The sequence below is a fragment of the Acartia tonsa genome, chromosome 1 (genome assembly GCF_053477335.1).
Source record: "Acartia tonsa isolate MP-2025a chromosome 1, ASM5347733v1, whole genome shotgun sequence".
NCBI classification, from domain to species: domain Eukaryota; kingdom Metazoa; phylum Arthropoda; class Copepoda; order Calanoida; family Acartiidae; genus Acartia; species Acartia tonsa.
Window position 1 is genome coordinate 56,313,133 of NC_137260.1, and position 23,520 is coordinate 56,336,652.

At 32.0% G+C, this 23,520-nt stretch overlaps 2 protein-coding genes across 11 annotated transcripts in view; one reads left to right on the top strand and one right to left on the bottom strand.

Annotated features, from left to right (window-relative positions):
* The window catches only part of Dbp45A (putative ATP-dependent RNA helicase Dbp45A), a 184,145-nt gene that overhangs the window by 59,688 nt on the left and 100,937 nt on the right, over positions 1 to 23,520 (top strand). The window lies entirely within an intron of this gene.
* Positions 1 to 23,520, bottom strand: part of Rok (Rho associated coiled-coil containing protein kinase) — a 48,068-nt gene that overhangs the window by 20,192 nt on the left and 4,356 nt on the right. For 9 of the 10 annotated variants that reach the window (XR_013881237.1, XR_013881234.1, XR_013881232.1 and 6 more), the window contains exons 8-28: positions 23,317 to 23,423; positions 22,840 to 22,953; positions 21,601 to 21,739; positions 21,070 to 21,231; positions 20,733 to 20,750; positions 17,577 to 17,628; positions 16,948 to 17,294; positions 16,444 to 16,569; positions 15,767 to 15,957; positions 15,212 to 15,347; positions 14,620 to 14,724; positions 10,051 to 10,227; positions 9,485 to 9,580; positions 9,041 to 9,168; positions 8,425 to 8,554; positions 7,781 to 7,921; positions 5,037 to 5,146; positions 4,377 to 4,458; positions 3,892 to 3,960; positions 3,385 to 3,451; positions 393 to 465 (exon numbers count right to left, since the gene is read on the bottom strand). Coding sequence is in view for 7 of the 10 variants with exons in the window: in XM_080166940.1 (XP_080023066.1) it covers positions 393 to 465; positions 3,385 to 3,451; positions 3,892 to 3,960; positions 4,377 to 4,458; positions 5,037 to 5,146; positions 7,781 to 7,921; positions 8,425 to 8,554; positions 9,041 to 9,168; positions 9,485 to 9,580; positions 10,051 to 10,227; positions 14,620 to 14,724; positions 15,212 to 15,347; positions 15,767 to 15,957; positions 16,444 to 16,569; positions 16,948 to 17,294; positions 17,577 to 17,628; positions 20,733 to 20,750; positions 21,070 to 21,231; positions 21,601 to 21,739; positions 22,840 to 22,953; positions 23,317 to 23,423 (2,570 nt within the window). In the remaining 3 variants the exon portion in view is untranslated. Of the gene's footprint in view, positions 1 to 392; positions 466 to 3,384; positions 3,452 to 3,891; positions 3,961 to 4,376; positions 4,459 to 5,036; positions 5,147 to 7,780; positions 7,922 to 8,424; positions 8,555 to 9,040; positions 9,169 to 9,484; positions 9,581 to 10,050; positions 10,228 to 14,619; positions 14,725 to 15,211; positions 15,348 to 15,766; positions 15,958 to 16,443; positions 16,570 to 16,947; positions 17,295 to 17,576; positions 17,629 to 20,732; positions 20,751 to 21,069; positions 21,232 to 21,600; positions 21,740 to 22,839; positions 22,954 to 23,311; positions 23,424 to 23,520 lie in introns of all 10 variants that reach the window. The other variant, XM_080166947.1, reaches the window with a different exon arrangement.

Consider the following 23,520-nt stretch of genomic DNA (forward strand, 5'->3'; position numbering starts at 1 on the left):
TTCAAAGAGGAGGAGTTGAAAAAAAACTCAAGACACTAATTTTAGCCTACCAAAAAAGAATCCGGAATCCGCTATTAAAAAACGGATTCCGGATCCGGATTCCAAAATTGGCCGAAAATTGGGCGGATTCCGGATTGCCAACCCTAGTCAAAACAGAAATTAATATTGCATAATAATAAAAAAATTTAGCTTGTGTAAAGCATTTTAAAGAATATAAATATGACATGTGTTCGTCTTTAATACTCTAAAAAGTCGCCTTAGAAGCTTCCTAGTCCTAGTAAAGGTTAATTTCATGTTATCCCACTGCTATTTCTTTGCCTTTTAGTGCATGAATCAATTCAAATCTTATCAGAACTTTAGTTCGTTTTCATTTAAAAATTAGGTGTAACTACCTGATATTTTGTTTGCTGGGTGTGTGTAGCCATCCCTCCAGGCTTGTCTCTGCATCCCCATCCATATCAGTACCTGAAAAATTAAACCCATTGAAACAATATTAGTTTTCATGAGAACAGACGTCAATTTTAGAGACTATCCATTTGAAGGTCCACAAGGCAATAGAAATGACGAGAAATTTTTTTTGAATTGGTGGAAAAAGTGAACACTAGATGTTTTTTTTCAAAAATGAATAAAAAGGATGAATAAGGAAATTGTGTCCATGAGAAGGTCATCAAGAACAGATCCTAACATTTTTTTAGATATGAAATGGGAAATTAAATAATCCTATCATAGGAACAAATAGTTTTTTTTTTATCTAAAGCTAAAGATCACAGAAGTTGCTGGTCTGAATGAGTTGTACTTTTCTGGGAAACTTTATAAATGTCATAGAGTTGGTTAAGGCTATTATCCTGATCCCCTGAGCTCTCGCCTAGATACTATGCCATAATAAATATAAAATTTAAAAAAGAAATTAAGAGGAGATATGGCAAATATGAAAAAAGATTTAGATACGAGAAAACTTGGAACAAAATATTTGAAACAGAAAAATATTTTGGGAACCACAGCTTTGGAATAGGTTTAAATATTACTACACTACGTCTTATTACATAGGAGCTATAATAACTAATTTGAAGTGTATTAAGGCTTAATTCAAGAAGCTTTAGAAATCAAAACCTAACATCCTTTCATCTAAAAATGCATTTAAAAAAATCATAAAACCCACATCAATAAAGCATAACAAGAAAAAGGTAATCCATAACTGGGACAATAGAAACAAGCCAATAATATTTCAATTGCAAAGGAAAAGTAGGTTATAAATTGTATCATACTAAAAATTGTGAAATATTCGTAAATGTTAAGTCAAGACTGTTTAACATATTATAGTGCTAAAACATATAATCTCCTAGTTTGGGATTTTCTAAGGGTCGGCCGGTGAATGAATACTTAAAGTTAACAGGAAATACAGTTTATTATGAAATGCTAAGGCTAATAAGAGATAAATTGAACATTGATTGACATACGGAATTCTGTAAGTTTAAGTAGCTGTGCTACTAAAAACAATTTTTGACTCTTCCTACAAATTTTTGTTAGCTGCACAAGTCAGGTGATGCCAAAAAGGAAGGAATAGGAAAATGATTTAAAAGTTTTATTTTTTTCTAAACTGAAAAAGTTTGTGTTGGCACCTGAGAATGTTGTGTGAGGGCTTTATGAATAGGTTGATGCAGGATTGCCTGGCCAATATCCCTTACAGCGCTACTGAACCCTCCCTTCAATAATCGCTTTCACAGCAATAGTGTTTTCTGTAAAGCTTTATCTTAGGTTATTGGGCAAGGAGTAAATATTTTAAAACGAGGTACAATAGATTTAAAAGAGAATTCTTTGTCTTTCCTAACATATTAAACATTTTATAGATTTCACAAGTTTTGTAATCAAAAAATAAAAAGCTAAGATAGGATAGTGGTCCATTTTGATTTAATAGGTTTTCATCCCTTCCCTCCCTCCATAATGGTTTCATACTCAAAGCAATTTGAAATATCCCTCTGAAATTCTACCCTCTTATGCTCTAACTTCCCCAGCCAAAGCACAACAAGTCAAGGACACACGGATAGCAAAATAGAAGATTAATTAGTATTTTCCCCAATTTCTAATTCCATCTTGCCTTTTTATGACTAGTAAATATTAGGGTGGGGGATGCTGGGGATTACATTTTTACACCATTGTTGTTCTCCACCTGCAAACAACCATAAACCAAATTGCATCTTAACCCTGCAACCCCCTCTTTCAATTCCTACACACTGAGGGACCCACGGATTTCACAAAGTTGGAATAGAAAGACTGGACAAAAAATGCATCAAAAAACTAAAGTACATTTACCTAGAAAAATTGGAGAAGCAAGCAAAATTTAGAATGTGATTTTGAACCAGAAACGTATGGACAAATTTTTCAGATACAAGTGCATAATAGACTTGGGGCTATCGGAATATCATGACCAGTTTTTTAACTCCAACATGATATAAATCCGTGAGTACAAACACACACACACAAACTTATTTCCACCAGTGTACTTTGTACAGGGCTTGAAGTTTACCAAAATGGCTCCCGTTATCCCTAAACTACACCCTCTCTCTCAACCCCTCTATCTACTAGGGATAGGTAGGACAATTTTGCTCACGGTGAAAATAAAATGTATTTTTAGAAAAAAATTAATAGTTCAGAAAGTTAATGGCCAGTCCAATTTATTTAGAAAATTTTCTTCTAACAAACTATTTAAGTATCAAACAACTGTCAAAAGACTTTTTCTAAATCCACCAGAATATAACTGTAGCCGACCCGCCCTGCCCCCTAATGCATAGTTGTACCTGGTACCTGAGGATCCCACCTCTACTAAACAAACTCAGATTAGACAACCAAATTGCATTAGGTATTGTCATGGACAAAGGGATAGATCAATGGGCAATAAATTAAATTTCCCCCCGGCAAAATGCTATAAAAACAGTCTTTGGTAGATATAAAATATTAAGAAAAAATTAATTTATTTGCCATTGTCCTCTGCCTCCTAGTGTCTAGTTTTGGCTGGGGTACTACCAGGGTACAAGGAGTACAGGATACTTTTTTTTTACAAATGATGTTGCTAGGGGGGTACGCATTCACTTCCGCATAGTATAATTTTTCATATATTCGCAAACAATGAATATGCATCGCTTTGAGGGAACAAAGGAACAAAAACAAGGATTTTAAAAATTTAAACTACAGCTGCTTAACTTTAAAATTGGAGATTACACAAGCGCAACTGTACGACTTGTTACCTGTAGGAAGTTATTATAAATAGAGGAATTTAACTAAACAGATCTGGCCCCTAGTTATTATCAGCTATTTCTAGAGGAATTTCATCAGTTTGTTGCTTAAGATCACTAAAACGACTGCAAAATAAAAAAAATAGCATAATACCTGTTCCGCTACTTATACTTTCAGCGTCAATGTTCAAATGCGTTATTTTCATTTGTAAGTTCTCAACCTGAAATTAAAATGATTTAAATCTATGTCTTACTCTAATCAATTTTTGTCTTTAAGTTTTTTAGATCATAAAATAAACAAGGAAGGTCAGAGAGCAAGGGATAAGACAATGGAAGATGAATTAGTGTCAATCATCAATATTGGTACCACTTCTGTGGTATAAATTATTGGTTGATTGAAAAGTTTGGACACTGAAAGCTTTTACCAACAAAGTATCAAATTTTTTGAGTCAATGAATTAGAAAGTTTGTTTATGGGTCCAGTGTAATTAACACCCCTATGTCCCCTCCCTCCCTCCCTCATATTTCTTGTCACACTCAGATGTACTAACATACCCTGTTTATAGAGTAGCAGAGCTGAAGACAAATACAATATCTATAGCTCTCAGTATATTTCCTATCCAATAGTTATTTAATAAAATAACGAGTCAACATATTTTTACCTCGCTTTCTTTAGTGTCGAGTTCCATTGATAATTTTAGTCTTGCCTGGCTCTCTTCATACAAGGTTGCCTACAAAAAAAAGGTTATAAGTAATAAGTAGTGCGTGTGTGTGTGATGTGAGTGTTTAGCCATTAAGTGCTTAGTAAGATCTCAAAACCAAAGGATAGGATTTGTAAAACTTTTTAAAAGTATCATTCTATAATATATACCTTACATTATATTAAGCGTTTTTCTGTAGTCAATAATAAAATAATATTGAAACGTTTGGTGACTTAAGTTTATTAAACCGACACAAAAAAAAGTTTGTATAATTTATTCTTTGTGTCTGATCAGCTTTATTTAATAAATTTTCTTATTTTTACATCTTAAATGTTTCATGTGATGGATAGCAAACGCAAAACATATCTGCCTCTGTAACTTAAATGTTTGCATTAATGACAGTCTGACAGACGGACAGACATACTTTCTACTACTAATAATACTACCTGTAAGTTTTGAAGATCTGCTTGATATTTAGCTACCATCTGATTAAACTTTTCTTTTTCAGTCTCCAACTCATGTTTTAACCTTAACAATTCAAACAATTAGGTAAATGCTAAAGCAAAACTAAATACCCAATGTTAAAAACAAAAAAAATTAATAATACATATCATTATAAATTGGGATATGCAGTTCATTTATAGGTCCTCTTATGTCGCTTAACATAACATACCCCCTATGACATGTACATTCAGTCGTTTTGCAGCTGTTGGTAGATTTTTTGGAAATAATCGTAACCAAAACATTTTTACTGTGAACTGCACTAGATCCAAAAATTGGAATTATGTATTTTTATGATGATCTAGGATTGGTAGGAATAGTACAAAAAATCTGGAAAAATAAACATTTAAAGAATTAAAACATAGTAAAGGAACATAGTGAAATTACTTTTTCTTCTATTGCCCTATCTCACCCGGATTGTTTGAGAGTTTCTTCTCAATGAATACATATAAAAGGGAGGAGGATATGAGGGGAAGCAAGTTAAAAACTACAGTTACACAAACATTACATGTTTAACTAAATTAAAATCAAATGATATCACAAAAATTGTAATGATCTCGTCTATTTTTTCCAAAAAAAATACAAAATGATGAGAAAAAAAATACCTTCTGCACTCCTTATCCCTCTTGCGGAGTTCGTCGACGGAGACCTTCTTGCTGCCCTGCTTCGGCTGCACATCCTTACGTACCATCATCTCAGCAAGCTTGTTGATGGCCTTAATAAAAATCATATTATTGATAGAGGTATTCTTTATTAAATGAATATCAATTTAGAAGTGGTTCATTTTTTGGGGGGGGAGGCAATGGCCTGAAAACATCTATAGAAGTAATAAATATCAGTGATCTTGAAAACCAGCGTTGTGGAGCCGGAGCCAGGAGCCGTGGAGCCGCCATATTTTGCTGGAGCCAGAGCCGGAGCTGGAGCCGTAATTTTCGTTAAAAACGGCTCAGGCTCCGGGTTAGCTAAATAAAGAGATTTTTTATCCTATCATATAAAGTAGTAAGCGTTTTTTGTCTGTCCCAAAGGATCTTGCTAACCGCTGAACCGATATTGTTCTCCTTTACAGTGAATCTTCTTATGGGTCCTGGCAAGGTTTTAAACTATTTTTAGGGAGGGTGTCTTCGCCCCCTACCCCCCCAAAAATATTTTTTTTACTCCTTTGAAATTTAAAATGATGTCGACTTTTCCCCCTACCTTAAGTGCCCCTAGAGGCTTCTAGGGGCGTATTGATTTTGATTGATCTAGGGGCGCTAGTTAATTATAATTTCGTAAGTCTGTTTTGTCATGTGCAAATGCCCCTTTTAAGTTTTTCAAGTCAATTTTTATCAAAAATGAACTTTTAAAACCTAAGTAAAAAATAGACGTGGGGAAAAAAATATGTAGAGTTTTTCTTGATTTTAGGTCGGAGCCGGAGCCAAATCCGGAGCCTGAGCCGCACCAAAATCAAACGGCTCCGCAACGCTTTTGGAAACCACTTGACAAATCAAGCCTGGCTTTATATTAATCCTAAACAAAAACTATTTTTTTAGAGGGGAACCAAAAGATCTAAAAACGGACTGATAGTTTTTACCCACCTTGGAGAGTTTTTAAAAGCATTTAAAGCGTATCGAAGCATTAAGTTGCAAAAATATAATTTTGTTTTTTTAATCTCATAAATCAGTATAAAATATTTATCATATTTAATATATAAAATGAAAAGTTTAAAATATTTGATGCTGTACTGCACTTAAAAAGAAAGATTTATGTGTAAGCAAATAGCTTCCTGCAAATATTAATTTATACCATATTATTTTCCTCTATGCAAGAGAGGAATAGCGAGAGAGAGAGAGGGGGGGGGGTACAGTTGTCATGAGCAAAAACTAGATTTTATATAAAAGAAAATATTAAACAAACTGAATCGACTGTTTTTTGTTGAGTAGAATGTTTTCCTTATTAAAGCAAAAAATTAAATCAATTTCTTCTTTAAAAATGTCTAATAACCATGAAAAAAAAGTAAAATAGCAATACAATATGAACATAAACCTTTCAATCGTATTTGATGCCCTTGAAAAACAATATTACATCTATTTGGATACTGAAAACACCTACATTAAGCCCAAGGCAACTGTGTTAAAGGAGAGATTTGCAAGATGTGAAATATCTTTAATATGCTTTACTTTATGTATATTTAGTTAACATACACTCTTAAAATTAAATAAAATACATATGAAGATTATTGTAAAATTTTAATATTTTAGAAGTTAGCCTAACAACTTTGGGGACTTCTAATGAATTCTGATTGGTTGGTTGAGTGTCCTGACGTTTCAACCTTTAATTGTAATCTAAAGAAGGGGTAATTTTGTGTATCATAATTGGGGATTTATATCCATTTATCGGCCATTGTCTTATCCCTTTTAGATCCCTATTAAGTAGCGCAACAATAACAAACTTATAAAAACAAGAGTTTATGTGATTTTAGCTTAAATTAACCTACAACCTTTAGAAAGCTATAAATTTCTTTACTATAAATACGAAAAGACATTACTTTGTTATATATTGACTAAGCTACTAAAAACATGTATGTAGAGGGAATAAATAAGGAGCAAGGTTTAAAGGAAAGATATTAAATTGGCAGTTCTGCATGCATAAGGACCAATAGAATCATATTATGTTCAGGGAGAGGACAATGGGAGACAGATTAATCTTTCCCCAAGATTATTTAAACAAAACTTCTGCATATTAAGGTTCTTGATTTTTATAAAATGTTTTTTGAGCTTCAAGTGAAGGTAGTTCGAAAAAATCCGGGAAACGATGATTTTGAATTAATCAGCCACTGTCCTATCCCTGTATTATATACGTATGCAAAAATGCAGTACAGCAAAGGGGGTGTAATTCAGTGTATGAATTTATGCTTTAGATGCTTGTAAGTATATGTGTGTGTGTGTGTGTGTATTTGTTTGTGCAAAAATATTTAAAGTTTTGAATTTCAAGTACCGCAACTTTAGTACAATATATTTGGAATAAATAGAAACCAAAAATTAAGAGTAAATAAATTTCAATTTAAGATTAGCTTATTGTTGGTTTTACGAGATCTCTACAACAGGATATAGTTGGTATTACTTGGATTTTACACCAGATTTTTTCATTTTCTTTAAAAAAGTGAAAATCACAGCGGGTTAAAATAACGATACTACTCCAATCAACCCCCTTTACCCCATCCCCGCCCATCCTACTGGATGAACGAACTGACCAATACTTATACAAGAGTACAATATCAGCAACCTTACTAGACAGATTCCCCTGTTATAATATCCACGTATATTATACATCAATTTCTCTACATTAATCCTGTCTCCCTAATATTATTCACCTGATCTTTCTTCAACTTTTCCTCTCTTAATTGTTTTTGTAATTTCTCAACTTCTTCTCTATTTTCATCTCTGCCTCCCTCTCTCTCTTCTCTCTCCTCTCGGAGCTTGTCAAGTCTTCCCAACAGATCACTCTCATTATCCTAAATTAAAATAATATAAATTCAAAATATAAAAAAGCATGAATAAAGAGAGGATTTGAGACTTGTCAATAAAGGGATTGATCATTAGCTGAACACAAATGTTAAACTTCAAGAAGATATATCATATGTATCTTAATAATTTTTAAATAAATAACAGGATGTCTGTTTGTTGCTTAAGATATCGCCACCTGGTGAACCGATATGGTTTTCCTTGTATAATAGTGAAGCATCGAAACAGAAAAGGTTTTACAACTACTTTGGAAAGGTTATCTTTAGCCTCTCAAGAAAACTCGCCCAAACAATAACTGTTATTGCTACTTTTTCCGTTGAAAACTAAAACAAAGTTAACTTTCTCCAGCCCACTTCAACACGTTTTTATGTGGGCTTCTAGGGGCGTAGCCGAGAGTAGCAATAATAACGACAAGTTATTTTATCATCAACCATAATATCATACAACAAAGGCCATGATATTATTCCAGCTGTAAAGTAAGACTAGTTCCTACCTTGAGGCTGGATAGTTGCATTTCCAGGTTGCGGATTTCTGTCTTGTGTTTGGCCATCATCTCCTTCAGCTCCAGCTCCCGGATCACCTTCTCCTTTTCCAGGTCTGCAAACTCTTCCTCCATCTTTTTCCTGATAATAATTAAGTATGATAAAAAAAAAGTTTAGTTTTCATAAAAAATTATGCATTTTGGAAGAAAATAGTGAATATTCGCAATACAGACAAAAAACTTTATGCCTCATAACAGAACGATGAAAATTAGATAAAATATCGCAAAGGAGCACATGCACTTCTGAGGATCAAAGTATTGTTAAGTGTTTTACACATAAACTTTTTGGAAACCTCTATTTTGGAGGTCCCTAGGACCATACAAATAACGAGAAATCCTTTTAAAAGTTGAATTGGTGAAGAAATAAAATTTATTTTTTAAATGCTAATTATTAATGTTTGATAAATGCTTAAATTTCACAAATAAACATTAATGTGCTGAATGTTCAAATCCCATCCTAAATTTAATATTTAATTAACACTTATTCATCTGAAATAAAACTAGTTTATCTCTGCTGCTCTACATAAGAACATAAATATCGTAGTCTACAATAATTAAATGATTTTACCTATTAATAGACTCTTGTTCATGGATAGCAGATGAGTTATGAAGTCTGTCCTGGACATCTCTGATCTCAACCTCCAGCTCTTGGCACCGGGTTCGAGCCTCTTCAACCTCTTCTTGAAGCTCTCGAACCTATTCAGCAAAATTATAAAACTAAAAATGATACACAATCAGATCATGAACTATTTACTATTTGATTTTATTATGTTTTATCTTTACTTTAGCCCCCTTTAAAAATACTTTAAATATTTTTACGCCCAAGTAAAACAAAACATATTGAAAAGATATTTTTTTCCTTTGGTCATAATAGAAGTTCTTTTTCATTTTTTCTTTTTACTTCATTAATCCCAATAAAAAAATATAGTAAAAAATGCAAACTAGCTAAATCTTGATACTAATCACTTGAAGTATTCTAATTTCTTCTATCTCAATATAACTATTTAAATACCTGAGTTTTGTAAAGTCCAGAGAAATAAGCCTCAGCCTCCAGCTGATCCTCCAGTTCTTTACGCTGCAGGTCCTCTACGGCTCTAGCACTTCGCACCTAGAAAAAGTTGGGATATGTATTATGTATGTTGTATAATAATCTTTTATTATCTTAGATGACCGAACTTCTAAAGAACAATATTTGTAATGATTTGATTAAAGAGAATATTTAAAATCAATGGTATCCGAATACATCAAAAGATAATGTTAAAGGCCAACTAGCCAGGGAATTAACCGCTGATCTTATGTGGGTTTTAGGCTACTCAATTTAGATAGTGCCATAGCAGGAAATTATCAACTGATTCATTGGGTTTTAGCCTTTAGGGAAATTTAGACAGCAATATAACAAAAAAGAAACATATGAACTATATAAGAAAAAACATTAAATAGTGGATCAAAACTGAATATTTTTTGAGTATTTAGAAATAAAAACCCACTTTTAATAATGTAAAGTTTAAAATTCATGCCTTCATTTTTAATAGCAAAAATTCTCCTATATAGAAATTATACGAACCAAAAATAACATACCTTTTGTAGCTCCTCCTCGAGTGACTTTGCCCGCTCCCTGGACTCTGTGCTGTCCCTGATCAACCTCTTCTCATTGGTCTTGAGTAGGGTGATCTCACTGGTCTTTACGGACAGGTCCGACTGGATCAGTGACTTCTCCTCAAACACTCGCTCCAGCTGTGCTGATAAGTTTCTCACCTGTATAATATTAAGATTAGTTTCATGGACTGATTTAAAGAAAGGAGTACGCCAGTGTTAAATAATCAATCATCCCCCCTTTGGTTTGGCTTTTTAGGGATGCACACAATGATTTAAAGTTACACTATCGATACATAGATTATCTAGTTACTGAATTAAAACACTCAAAAATACACATCAATATGTACCACTTTGTTTTAAAATTGAACTATACATATATAGAAAATCATAAGTGCAGTTTCAAAAACATTTAATTATGTTTCATAATCAGTTATACGGAAAACAAATTCTGTTTAAAATTTTATTTAAAGTTTTTACAAAACAATGAAAACTTTAAATTAAAAGTTAAAATTCTTCTTTTGTAAATGTGAGACTTGAGTCAGGGATAAAGGATAAGACAATGGCAAAATTATTATGCGTAAATTCAGCTTTAAAAGGATGACAACAACCATAAAAGCTCTGAAATGGAAGGACAAACGAACAGTGTCAGACCTGAAGAAGCAGAATGTTAATGAATATTATTCATTGAATAAGTCCAAACAAAATTGTAAGTAAATTTGTTGCAAAACTGTTTAAATTCATGATACTGTTTAAGGACATACTTACATTCTTAGGAGTTGATAATAGAGATGCTTTGCTTATAATATTTTACCTTGATGTAATAGTAATCAGTATGCAAATAATCAAATGAATTGGATAATTCTAACATACAAATCTTTGTCGTCAAAAATGTAAAAAAAATTGGCATTTTTTAAATGTGCGTACGGACTTTCTGGTAACGATTATAGAGTTGCTGCGCTTTTAAAAATTATAAATATTTAAGGAACGGTTGTGTTGTAAATTTTCCTGTGTAAGAATGTCCCCACCCTCCTTGGACTTCAATTGAAACATAAAAAGTTAAAACTATTAATTTTACTCTTTCTTAAAAGTTTAGACAATGTTGTTTTTTCTTTGCATAAAGTTACAAAAAGTACAAAATATGTTTCTTTTTAAGGTAAAGTGTAAAAGAAGAATCATGAATAATACTTTAACCTGATTTTTATTTAACAAGAAACACTGTGTCTTAAGTTGATGAAATTAAACATTAGAAAACGAAAATGTTGAATATTCTCACAACAAACAGAATATTAAAGAAGCATTATTAAATCAATGTATTTGAGATGTAATGACATTATTATACGTTTTAAATACTGCATAAAACTTGAATGAATGGGTCTTTTTTGATGATTAGGCTTGTTATCAACAGAGATGGGGAAATGGACAATGGTAAATGGGGGAAAATAAGCTTTAAATCATTGTTTTTTTCTTAATTTGGCAGGATTTGACATATACTATTATACTATTTATTTTTCTAAAGAAAAAATTGCACTGTTTTCTAAAGAAAGTGGGGAGGAGGGAGGGGTAGAAAGCTGAGGACAGAAAAAAACTGGGAAATTGAAAGACCCCTGGAGCACAGATTAAATAGTTTATCCAGCTCTACAGCTATAAATTATATTTATGTGACAACAGATTTAGAAAAGCTGGTATTGATTACATCTTTAGCAAGCTGTATTTTATTATTTAAAGCTAAGCTTTTCTATGTTTAATTTAAGTCCTTATGTCTGGACATCCTGTTAACAAATCAAACAAAACTTTGATTAAGTTAAAACCAATTCTTTTATTTCAAAAATTTAATGGTTTGATATTCTACCTTACTTTTTAAGACGACATTGTGTGTGACTTTAAGTATTTTTAAAGAAATTTTTAAGTAGTACAGCGCTTCAAAATTCAAGCAATCCTGTTTGAACGGGTCATTTATTGTATGATTTGAAGACTATGCTTTTATAAATGTTGTCATCTTTGTTGTGTTTGAGTGTGTGTGTGTGTGAATGTGTATTGTGTATAACCTTGCTGGATAATTTCTTCAATAATATCTCAACATTATGGCAAATTATTTTTCCTTTAATAATAATAGACAATTTCTTTAGGTAAAGATGAAAAAGGATAATAAAATTAAATAGATTAATAGGGGGTTAAGGTATTATTTTTGTCAAGATTTATATTGTGAATGTATAGTATATTTGCTGGATTTTAAAGGTATGCTGACAAATATACAACTATCACTGGCATTTTCAATACAATTATTTTATGTTCAGTGGCAAAAATACAAATATACATCTTTTAATTTAAAGAAACTCTCATGTAAAAGCCCCTTAACTTAACCATCTACAAGTAATAAATTAAATTTATTTTTAAAAGAGAAAATTGATTGGATGGAAATGTAAATGTAATATACAGTTGATACATTAGTCATGTAGATACATGGATGAATTATTGTGTTGCGGTAGAGATAATGTTGATACATTAGTCAGGTTGATACATGGGTGGATTATTGTTTTGCAGAAGAGATAATTTATTATCATTTAATAAGATTCTTTTTCAGGAAATTTCAGACAAAGCACGTTAAGGATTTTTACATACACCTATAGATTCTATCAAAATTATGATTTTAAAATTCTTTTAAACTGTTACTTAACCTTTAAAATATTTCAAACAGAAGTTCATAAATGTATCTAACTGGTAGTATAAGAAAGTATCTAACTGGTAGTATAAGTATGTATCTTACTATCTGAAGAATCCCAATAAACAGTAGTCCATGAATGTACTTAACTGTCATTGTAAGTGTGTATCATCTATATGAAGAATCCCAATACACAGTATTCCATACTTGTTCTAACTGTTAGAGTAAGTATGTATCTATCTGAAGAACCCCAATACACAGTATCCCATACTTGTACCTAACTGTAAGTGTAAGTATGTATCTATCTGAAGAATTCTCTCCATCTTTCTCATTTAAACTGAATATTTCCAATTTTCCTTTTTGAATTACATTAAGTAAGTTTGACATGTGTATGCATGCATTTTAACCAGGGAGGTAAAGGATAGTTGCACATAAATTAATCTACATCCCAATCTTCCTCTCAATTGTTTTGATGATCTTAAATCACAAAGGGTCTGAACCTTTAGAGTTTAGAAAGTATCTGATATGCAAGGTTTACTTAACCTATATCAATAATATACCAACTGGGTGGATTTATATGCTTCATATTTCATTATCACCAAAAACAAAATATTAGATCAGTCATTGTCATAATACAGTTATTCCTGATTCTAACAATTTTGCATCTATCTAGCAGCTTCCTTCAAATTTTAACTTTCTTCAAAATATACTTATTTTTCTCTTTTTATTTTTCTTACGAGTAGTTATTTTAGTTTATTTGATTTAATTAACACAAAGACACACTGAACAAAAAAAATCACTACCTATATAAATTGAAAAAGAAGTGTAGTTGGAGGGAGGGGGGGTTGTAATGATAAATCTCGCAATCCAAGTCGTGTAGGCACAAAAAAATTATCAAAAAAAGCAAAAATAACGTTATATATCTTTACAATTTAACTATAAATATATAATTTTGCAGAAAAAAACATTTAAATTTTCTGATTTAGTTGCTTAGTTATCTACTTCTAATAGGAGCTTATGTTACTTTATGTCCACATTTTACGAGATTTCTGCAATATCTCCCCCACCCCCTCATCTTTTAAAAGATTTCTTAACTAGTTAATTATTAGAGGTTTCGTGATTATTCACAATGTATACAAAACACAAAACCAAGAAAAATTAACATTCTATCATATCTGCAATATGCTAAAAAGTTTTTTAATAACAAAAAGTTCACAAACTCACCAAACAAATTGTATAATAATAAAAAGCAAGACAAAAAGTATGATAAGCAGGCAAAAGAAATATAACTTACCCTTTTCGTCGTGAAGAAAGCTTTTTAAAATATTAATATTAATTTTAAGCATTTGAAAATAATTATTTGGTCTTCCTTAACACCAGCCAATATAAAGAATATTGCAAGAAGGAAGCATTTTAAAATGAAAACAAATGTTGAATTAACATCAAAAAAGTTAAAAATTTTAATAATGGAGTGGGATTTGGTTGACTTTTCGTAATTAATGATCTTTGCCAATATGGAAATTAATTCTGCTACTTTTAAACTTGCTGCTTCAACTCTAGGGGACGGGAGAAAAGTATCAGAAAAATAGCCTAGACCCACCCCAATACATTTTGTAGGTTTCCAGAAAAGTACAAGCTACTCAGTCAAGCCATTTCTTTAGCTCCAGACAGAAAAACCTTTCTACTTTGTTTCAGAGTATAAAGCAATGTCAATAACGAATATTTGAAAAAGATCCGGGCTTACGAGAAATTTACCAATCTTACCCCTTTAAACAGGAACAAATGCAAGACTTTTTAAAATAAAGAAATTTCTTTTTTTTTAATAAAAAGCAATAGAAACTTTAAAAATCTTTTTAAACAAAGTGTATTAAAAATAAGTGATTAAAGCCTACCTTTTCTGATTCTTGTCTGTAGTCTGCCTCGAGTTTATCCAGTCTATATTGTAGTTGTCTGTTGTCAACTGTTAACATACTCAGTTCTCTACTCTTCTCTTGCGTCTAGGAATAAAAATATAATCAAGCAATTGTTCAGGTTTAGTCTTATTATAGAGTAGCTGCGCTACTAACAATGTTGTGTCTAAATAAATCAAATTAAATAGTTATCTATCACATCAAATTATATACAGCTTTCCGCGGATATTAAAATGAAACATCATAAGAATAAAACCAGTTATCTAAGCCTCGAGGGGCCGAAATCCTGGGCTAACAACAAAACTGGTATTAAATTTATTATTTTTATTTAATAATCTTGGAAAATTGTTTGTAATACGATAACATACATGACTTTTCAGTACGGCGCGGCTAAGAACCAATTCTAATCCAACGAATATTAATCGGTTTCAAAGCCTAGAAAATTTAATATTGAATTTAGAAAGCTTTTCGTGTCTGAATAACTTTATATATTTTTGTTAATTTGTCAAGACAGACGTATGGAAACATTCTACTTATAGCGTAGCCGCGCTACTCAAAAGATAAAATCACTTACCAATGTTTCAGCTCGTTGTCTGCCCAATTTTTCTTGATCTAGTTTAGTTTCAATATTTCTGATATGTTCCTGGCTAGCACTGTCCTGAGTTCCTTGTCTGCTCTTCTCCTTCAGGGCAACAAGCTGCTCGTATTGTCTAAATAAATTGTCATCATAATTTCTGATTATGTTTTCATCCAAATAAACCCTCAACTTTGGCGCTATACGTAGCGCATCCACTCGACTTCTTATTAGGAAGGTGATAGGTTCGTTTCAACTAAAGACGTTGAAAGAGCGACATATGCGCGACATTAATAATAAGAGAAGGGGAATGTCTTGGCCTAAAATATGCGCAGGGTTATTTTCCACAACAGTTTGGAATGGGATGTAATGCCTAAAAGGTTTTGTTATCAACCGTCTCTAGAAGTGTAAATAGGGGATAACAACAATGTATATTTTAAGAGTAAATTTTAAAGTTAGGAAAAGGTAGCTATTTAAAAACGAATGGAAAATCTTAATGACAGTGTTATTTTTCGTTCTTTTTTTACCTATAATGTTTGCCTAGGTAGAACTCACCTTTGATGTGTTTCTAGTTCACACTCCACATTAGCCTTGGCCTTTTGTGCTTCGGCCAGCTGAGTGGCCAGCTCTGCGCGCTCACGCGCGTAGGTGTTCTCGCGCTCGCGGGTCAGCTCAAAGTCTGACTTGATCTGGTTAAGCCGAGACTCCAGCTCCTTGGAGTGTGTCACCATTTCTGCACGTTTGCCCTGAATTTTCTTTTATTATTGATTTATTTTTTGGTTTGTTGATTAGCACAAGACAAAAATCAAGCACTGAAACCTCCACTTCCTGATTTATTAAAATATTGAAAATAAGGAGGGCGTGTGGTTTTTTCCTTTGCCTACTCCTGCTGGGACCCTAACCCTGTGTGGGCCTATACATACGGGCCCTAACCCTGCAAGGCTAAACAATAACCCAATATACCAGACCTTACCTGAAAAAATAACCACCCTTCCTCCCATTTTTGTTTTAAATTCTAAATTCCGTGTTAGGCAAGGCAATTTGAGAGAAATTCTTTAAAGATATTGTTTTTTATCTGAATTGTTGGAATACCTACTAGATTGTAACCTTGTAAATATTTATGAAATTTATTATTGAAAATTCACACTTTACAACTTTTAATTTGTTGTCATCTTATTTCTTGTCTTTACAAGCATAAAAACGAGTTTAATCTTCACACAAACAAGGCATACCTGTTCCATTTGCAGTTGGCTCTGAAGCCTGGCTGTTTCTCTTTCATAAGTGTCTCTTTCTTCAGATACAGATGCCATGCGTTCTGATAGCTCAGCATTCTGAGACTCAGAACTGCTTAATCCAACCTGAAATAAAAATGAATATGTATACCTAGGGTAATAAATTAAAAATATTTAGATTTTAATTGAAATAGAAAAGCGAAAACGAAGAATTAGGTATATAAATGATTAATTTGGCAAAAGAATATCCTGTACTTAAATATTCTGTTTATTTAATATCTAAAGCGCACTCAGAGTCTGATGTGATGAGCTTCGCTTTAACAAATGTTGTTATTCTTGTTTTAAAATATATTATTTTTTGTATTTTTACTTAGCAAACACGTTTGATACTTGAACATAAAAGATCCAGAACTGATTGAAAGTCTTTGTTGAAAAGTATAGAGATTTTTTTGTTGAAAAGTATAGAGATATTTTTATTGAAAAAAATAAACATAACACTTTTACCTGTAGCTCAGCAATGGTTTTCTTTAATTTTTCCACATTTTCCTGTTCTTTCTTCAGCTTATCATGTAGCTGGCTCCTTTCTCTCTCCAGACTATTAATCTTCTCCACCACATGATTGTTATTATTCTGTTCCTTGGTGCGTCTGTTGGTTTCATCCTCCAGCTTTTTACGCAGCTCTGTCCGTTCGGCCTCCACCTTGCGCCGATTTTCGACCTCCGTGTCGAAGCGTCGGTTGGCCTCCTTGACCTCATGGCGCGCCATGGCGATTTCGCGCTCGACGCGCACATATTCTTGGCGTGCTTCGGCCTCACGTTGGTTGGCGTCGGCCAGCTGTTGCAATGTTTTACCTGAAATTATCAAAAACAATAAATCAAATGCTTTAGGTATAACATTTACCTAATTACAATACTTATGATACTTTTTTATTTCTTCAAATAAATTTAACCATTCTAAAGACTATGGCAGTGTAAAAATATATTTGTTTAACAGGCAAGTAAAACTATTTCTTCTATTTTAATAGCTTACTTTTTAAAAAGCTATCAGACTCTTTATACATTTCTTATGCCTTGTCATTTTATTTTGCCTGACTGCAGACAAACCACTACAAATGAGATGGATATTTCACTCACCTAATCTATCAGCTAAATCATCAGCTCTTGCTCCATCGTGAAAACTGTTACCCTAAAAAAACAAAAAAGAAATATAAAATTGATATAACTAACTTTCATAGATTACAGAATATGACAAATCTAGTTACCTATTTTGCCTCTCATTTTTACGCCGGTTATAAAGGATTCTTCTCAAATAATAATCTATTTTTTTCTGATAATCCTTAGTGATCTATTCATGGTTACCCGGGCAGAACTGATTAGGATTTAGGTTGTTTTATTGTTATAGTAATTTGAATTGTGTTTTATATTTTTTTGTCTTTATGACTATGTTTAATTTTTATGCCCAAATAAATATGTTTATGTTTAATAATATACATTATGAGCATAAAACATCTTTATTAGGTAGCAGGAAAACAATAATTTCTGTGAAAGCCATAGAATTCCCTTTTTTATGGTATTGGAAGTGAGAATTATAAAAAAAAATTGGCTCATGTTTAACTTGTGGAAAGGCGATTACTGATAATAATAAAACACACACATTCAGCTGATAAACATAGATAGGTCAATAAAAGATAAATAAGATTAATTTAACTTTCACATATCTATCTCGGTAATAGTATAACTATGAAACTAATGCTCAATAAGAAGAAAAATGTAATAGAATCATTATTTAATCAGAGCGCTTGTATACTGTAATGACCAATAATGTATTGTGCACTGTACAGATTCCAGAAAAAAAGTACTTGGGAGGAAAAACCTTGAAAAAAAGCAAAAATTGTTTTTTAGCAATATAATTCTTTTTTCAAATTACTAAAAAATATGACATAGGAATTTTCAACGATTTCTAAAGGAAAATAAGATTCTCTTGTAAAAAAAAAAATAACACCATGTGGGACAATACATGTAGAGTGCACAATAATTCTAATAGGACAAAAAGTGCAATCTAATCAGTGTTCAATCGCATCCCCCACAAAAAAACTTATCCTCTGATATTAATAAATAAAAAAAAATAAGGATAAATTGTGCTATTTTAATGGCCAATAATTAGATACTTATATCAATTGAACTTTATAGGAAGCTATATATGATTTTTTAGCAGTTTAATATATTCTAATATCGAGTCACCCTATTCTATGGAATTTAGATCTTAATTTTATTCTACAACAAATATTATAATTTTTAAGCAATTAATGCTTCAAAAATAGAGTAAAACACTATAGGGGGAAGGGGTTAAATAACTGTATGTTCCCACCCTAAGGACCTTGTGCCGATTCTCAATTGGGTCTTTGAAAATCAACCAATAGTGTCGGGAATATTAACACAGCTAAGTAGCAGATAACAATTTCCCAGCAGACGAAAACGGTCAATGAAAAAGGGGGGCTGGTAGTTATCTGTATGTACATCTACACTATATATCTATTATTCCAAAGATGAAATATTTATGCGGAAGCAATTGCACACAAATGTTATTGGGCAATGTTTGTGACAAATGAATCTGATCAATAAGTGGAGAGAAATACATCTGCTGGCAAGAGAGTGAGGGATCACAAGAATAATTGAAAATGTTTTAGAACATTTGCATCCCCCCCCCCCCGCCCCAACCAGATCCAAGTAAGAACAAAACAGGGATAATTATGCCCAAAAGTAGAGCAGCAGCAGCAAGCTAAAACTTTTGATAAAAGGAAAAGTATCTAGAGTATTTTACAGTATGAATAGAGAAAACTTTTCAGCAAAATGTTAATATAAAAAATAAGTGTTAAATAAAGCAAAGCCAATTTTACAAATATTTTTTTAATTTAAGCATGATTTGTCAATAAATAACTGAATATATTATTTATATTTGATACCTGGCATGATCAATTTTAAGCCATTTGTTAATATATCAACTAGTCATTTCAACGTTACCACACTATCGGACGAACGTACAGTCTCGGACATGCTTAGTTATAGAGTCGCTACGTATCTAAGAATCAATCAAATGCAGAAGTTCTTGTAATAATGATTTGCGCTTTCGTGCCAAAAATATTTTCTTCCTCACCGAGATTTTGATTTAAACATGCATTTATTTCCTTTTTCTTAAAAATGTAAAAAAGAAATATAAATAAGTGGCTTGTTTTATTCATATCTGATAAGCGTTTTATATTTAGTTTGAAGAAAATAGTTGGCCCTTCAACTTTTCCAACAGTCAAAGCGTTAAAAAAAGTATGACCAAGGAAATTAGGTATAGTAATTATTTAAGTTTATAATTACGGGGGTAAATAATAAGTGTATATTATTTTTAGCAATGATCCATTGTTTAATATGAATAAAATAACAAAAAATTAAAATGGAGGCAAATAGATACCTAGCCATTTTAGATGTGCCATTTTCCTGAACCTTTTTTATTTTATACTATAAAAATAAAATGTGTGTTTCGAGTCACCACAACATCTCTGTGATTGTATTAATCTTGTTTGGTTCTATTGTTCGGATAATTAATTCGATTAATTAAAAAGGATTAGGTCTGTAATATACGTAAGGCCTATGTAAAAGTAAAATGAGGAAAAGTTAATGATCATTATCGGTTTGTTTAGAATATCAAGGCGTGAAATAACCAATCATCAAATATATGTAAAAAAAACGCCATCTTTTTTAACGATGGCATTTTTTAAGTACAATCTTAAGGGAGCGAGAAGCCCACGTAAATGCGCAAAACAGACCGATTTTATTTTGCATGATATACTGTGCTTAAAGCCGTAAGGCTGTTAGCAGTCTTCAAAATTACTAAAAGTATCTACCTACATTTGCATAGTGGACTTGATTCCAAAAAGGTTTGAGGAAAAATTGAAAGAACACTGATTAAATTCAAAAAACGTTATAAATACTAGAAAACGACTTTATTGTTGATATTGCAATAAAAGAAGGCATTAATAATGTATGCTTTAAGATATTGGAAAATTCATAAAAAGCTTACAATATTTCTTTTGAAAATGAACAATTTAAATTAGCACCAGTATGGAAACTTTTTGTAGGTAATGTCAGTAAATTACTGAATATGAAGACATTAAATAATAGAAATCATATTCATGTTACTTTTGATCTATAAAAGACCATCGGCCGGACATACATTCACAAACAAACTAGTTATAAAGTAGCTGCAAAACTAGAAAAAAAAGAAAATACAAATTGACTTACCCCATCGATGACATCTTTCTGCACATGAAAAAAAAGAAAATATTAAAAATAGAAAAGAAAAAGAATTTTCTTCTATTTATACTTTTCTACTTATGTATATTATGTTGTAAAATATTTTCTTTGTTTGTAAATTGTATGTTATTTTTGAGTAGGATTCCTAATATCATTTCTAAAACAGCATCTTATTTTTTTAAAAATTGCACCTACAAAATACCAAAGTAAAGATTTAAGATGCAATATCATATCAGAAAGGAAAGGTTAATGATAGATAAATCAATATTCCGTCTTAAGATTCGAAGTCATGAAAAATTTTAGAAAAAAATACTAAATATCTTACCCTTGGCGGCCGGGGAGGAACTTGGCTGGTAGGTGGCACCCCACTCAGCTGCTTTAACAGCTGGAAGTCCTTGCTGTAGGTGAAGCCCACGAAGGGCAGGTGGTTGCCAGCAAAGGCCTTTGGTGTCGGGAAGTTTTCATCGATTGTGTCATTGACAACGTCCTGAATTCAATAAGGGTTAAATAGGCTTAATGTTAATAGGTTTTTTTTATAGATTTCTAAAAATAGCAATTATGCAAACCCTCAAGTTTGATTTTAAGTAGGAATTTTGATTAGTTTAAATTCAGAAGAAATTAACATTTAGCCGTAGAGGTAATTATGAAAAATATAAATCCCTCTAAGAACATAAAATATCATTATGCTACTATGTCAGGTGTGTGTGAATTAATATTTGAAAATAATTGGAAGACAATAAACTCTTGAACAAGTTCAACCAAAAAAAGTAAAATTATAGCTTCTAAAAATGTCATGTAATTAAAGCAATGAGATAAACCTTGAAATAATGGCCAATTCCTTTAAGTTAGAACTCACCTCAAAATGAGAAGTGTCATCGTCAGAAGTAAGATCTGGTACGACCGGTGGGACACAGTCACGGATGCTGTTGAAATCCCACTGGTCGTTGGCGAAAAAGGGATGCTTCATGATCTCTTCAACTCCATTTTTACCGAGTCTAAACAAAAATTTTATTTTCATCTAACAAGTTTTCAAATTCCATAATATTTTACTTTTTAATAGAATTACTTTTAGCATTTAACATGGGTGTATTATATTCTGCAAAAGATTAATTTTTTCCCCTGCTGCAAAAAAAAAACATTGAACCCCCCCCCCCCCCCCACTTTAAATTAAAATTCCCATTATTTTAAGGGATTTTTGGGTCTGTAGAAAAGAGGATAAGTAGCTTCTAGCTGATTTTTCAAATATTTCTCCATATCTTTGTTTTTTTTGGCCGGATTTTCACAGTTTTTATGGATAATAGTATCACCTGAAGTTTTCAGTACACTTTATTTTAAAGTTTTTTCCCTGTTACATATTTTTCATAACCCCCCCCCCCCCTCCTTCTTAGCCTAAGAACCCCTGCAGAATATATACCCCATGCATTTAATCATCCTATACCTAGTGAAGATTTTTTGGTGCTTTTTCATAGTGATGGGAATCCGGATCCGGAATCCGAATCCGGAATCCGCCCAATTTTGGAATCCGAATCCGGATCCGGAATCCGTTTTTTATAGTGGATTCCGGATTCTAAATTGGTAGGCTAAAATTACCGTCTTTTTTCTTACAACTCCCTCTGTTTGAAGGCAAAGATCAAAAAAAAATTTTCTACATAACAAATTTTAATAATTACTAATGTGATGTAAATGTTTTAGTTATGCTGAAAGTCAACACTTTAAACAAATCAAGGCTTCAACCAAGTAACATAGTGATAAATTAACGAAAAAAGCTATCCCTCTGTGACGGACGGCCTTTTAAAATACTGCTAGAATCCGGAATCCGAATCCGGAATCCGCCAAAAATAAGAATCCGGAATCCGCAAGAATCCGTCACTTTTTTTGACGGATTCCTTCAGAATCCGGAATCCGAATCCGGCCCAAAAATTCGACGGATTCCCATCCCTACTTTTTCATTTTCTTTTAATACCTACGGTATATCTTATAGTTTTTCCAATTTGTTTCAGTTTTTTTAATTTTACAAACCAAACATATAAATTCAAACTAATGTACTTATGATTAAAGGAAGAAGTAGTCTTCCTTTAATCAAATGGCAACTAACCTAGAATGTCTATCTGTAAGAAAGCCACGTATCAAACTCTCTGCATTTTTAGAAATTTCCACGTCATTTGGGAATTTCAGAGAATTTTGATGGTCCATAATTTGATGGTATGTCCCTGTTATTTGTATTCGCATTATTTTTAGTAGTTTTTCAATGATTTTTAAAAACCATTGGAATTATTATCATAGAAATGTCTCATAAAAGATTTGTCATTGCTTGGCTAATCTAACTATAACAAAGTCTTAACAATCTGCACTTGTCCTTGCCTTTCCATAACTATTCTAATTTTCAATCCTTAATAAATAGAATAAAGGAAAGCTTTACATGGATAACTTATTTTCAAGTCCCTCCCCTCACATTGCCTAGCTACTGTAAAGGGCAAAAAGATCCTTAGACAAGTTCAATGGTCCAAATGCAACTTAGCCATTTCACTGTGTTGCAATCAAAATTTTATATAAAATAATGCTATTAAATGTTCCTATTAGCGAGTCTGCATAGAAGGGGGGATCTCCAATTAGCATCTCGTAAAGGAAAACTCCCACACTCCACCAGTCACATTCACGTCCATATTCACCGGTACCTCCCTGAAAAGTAAAAATATGCTTTCAAAATCTTATTAATGTTTGAACTTTTTACCATTCTCACTCAAATAGTAAATCTTTATATCCATAACTATGTTTA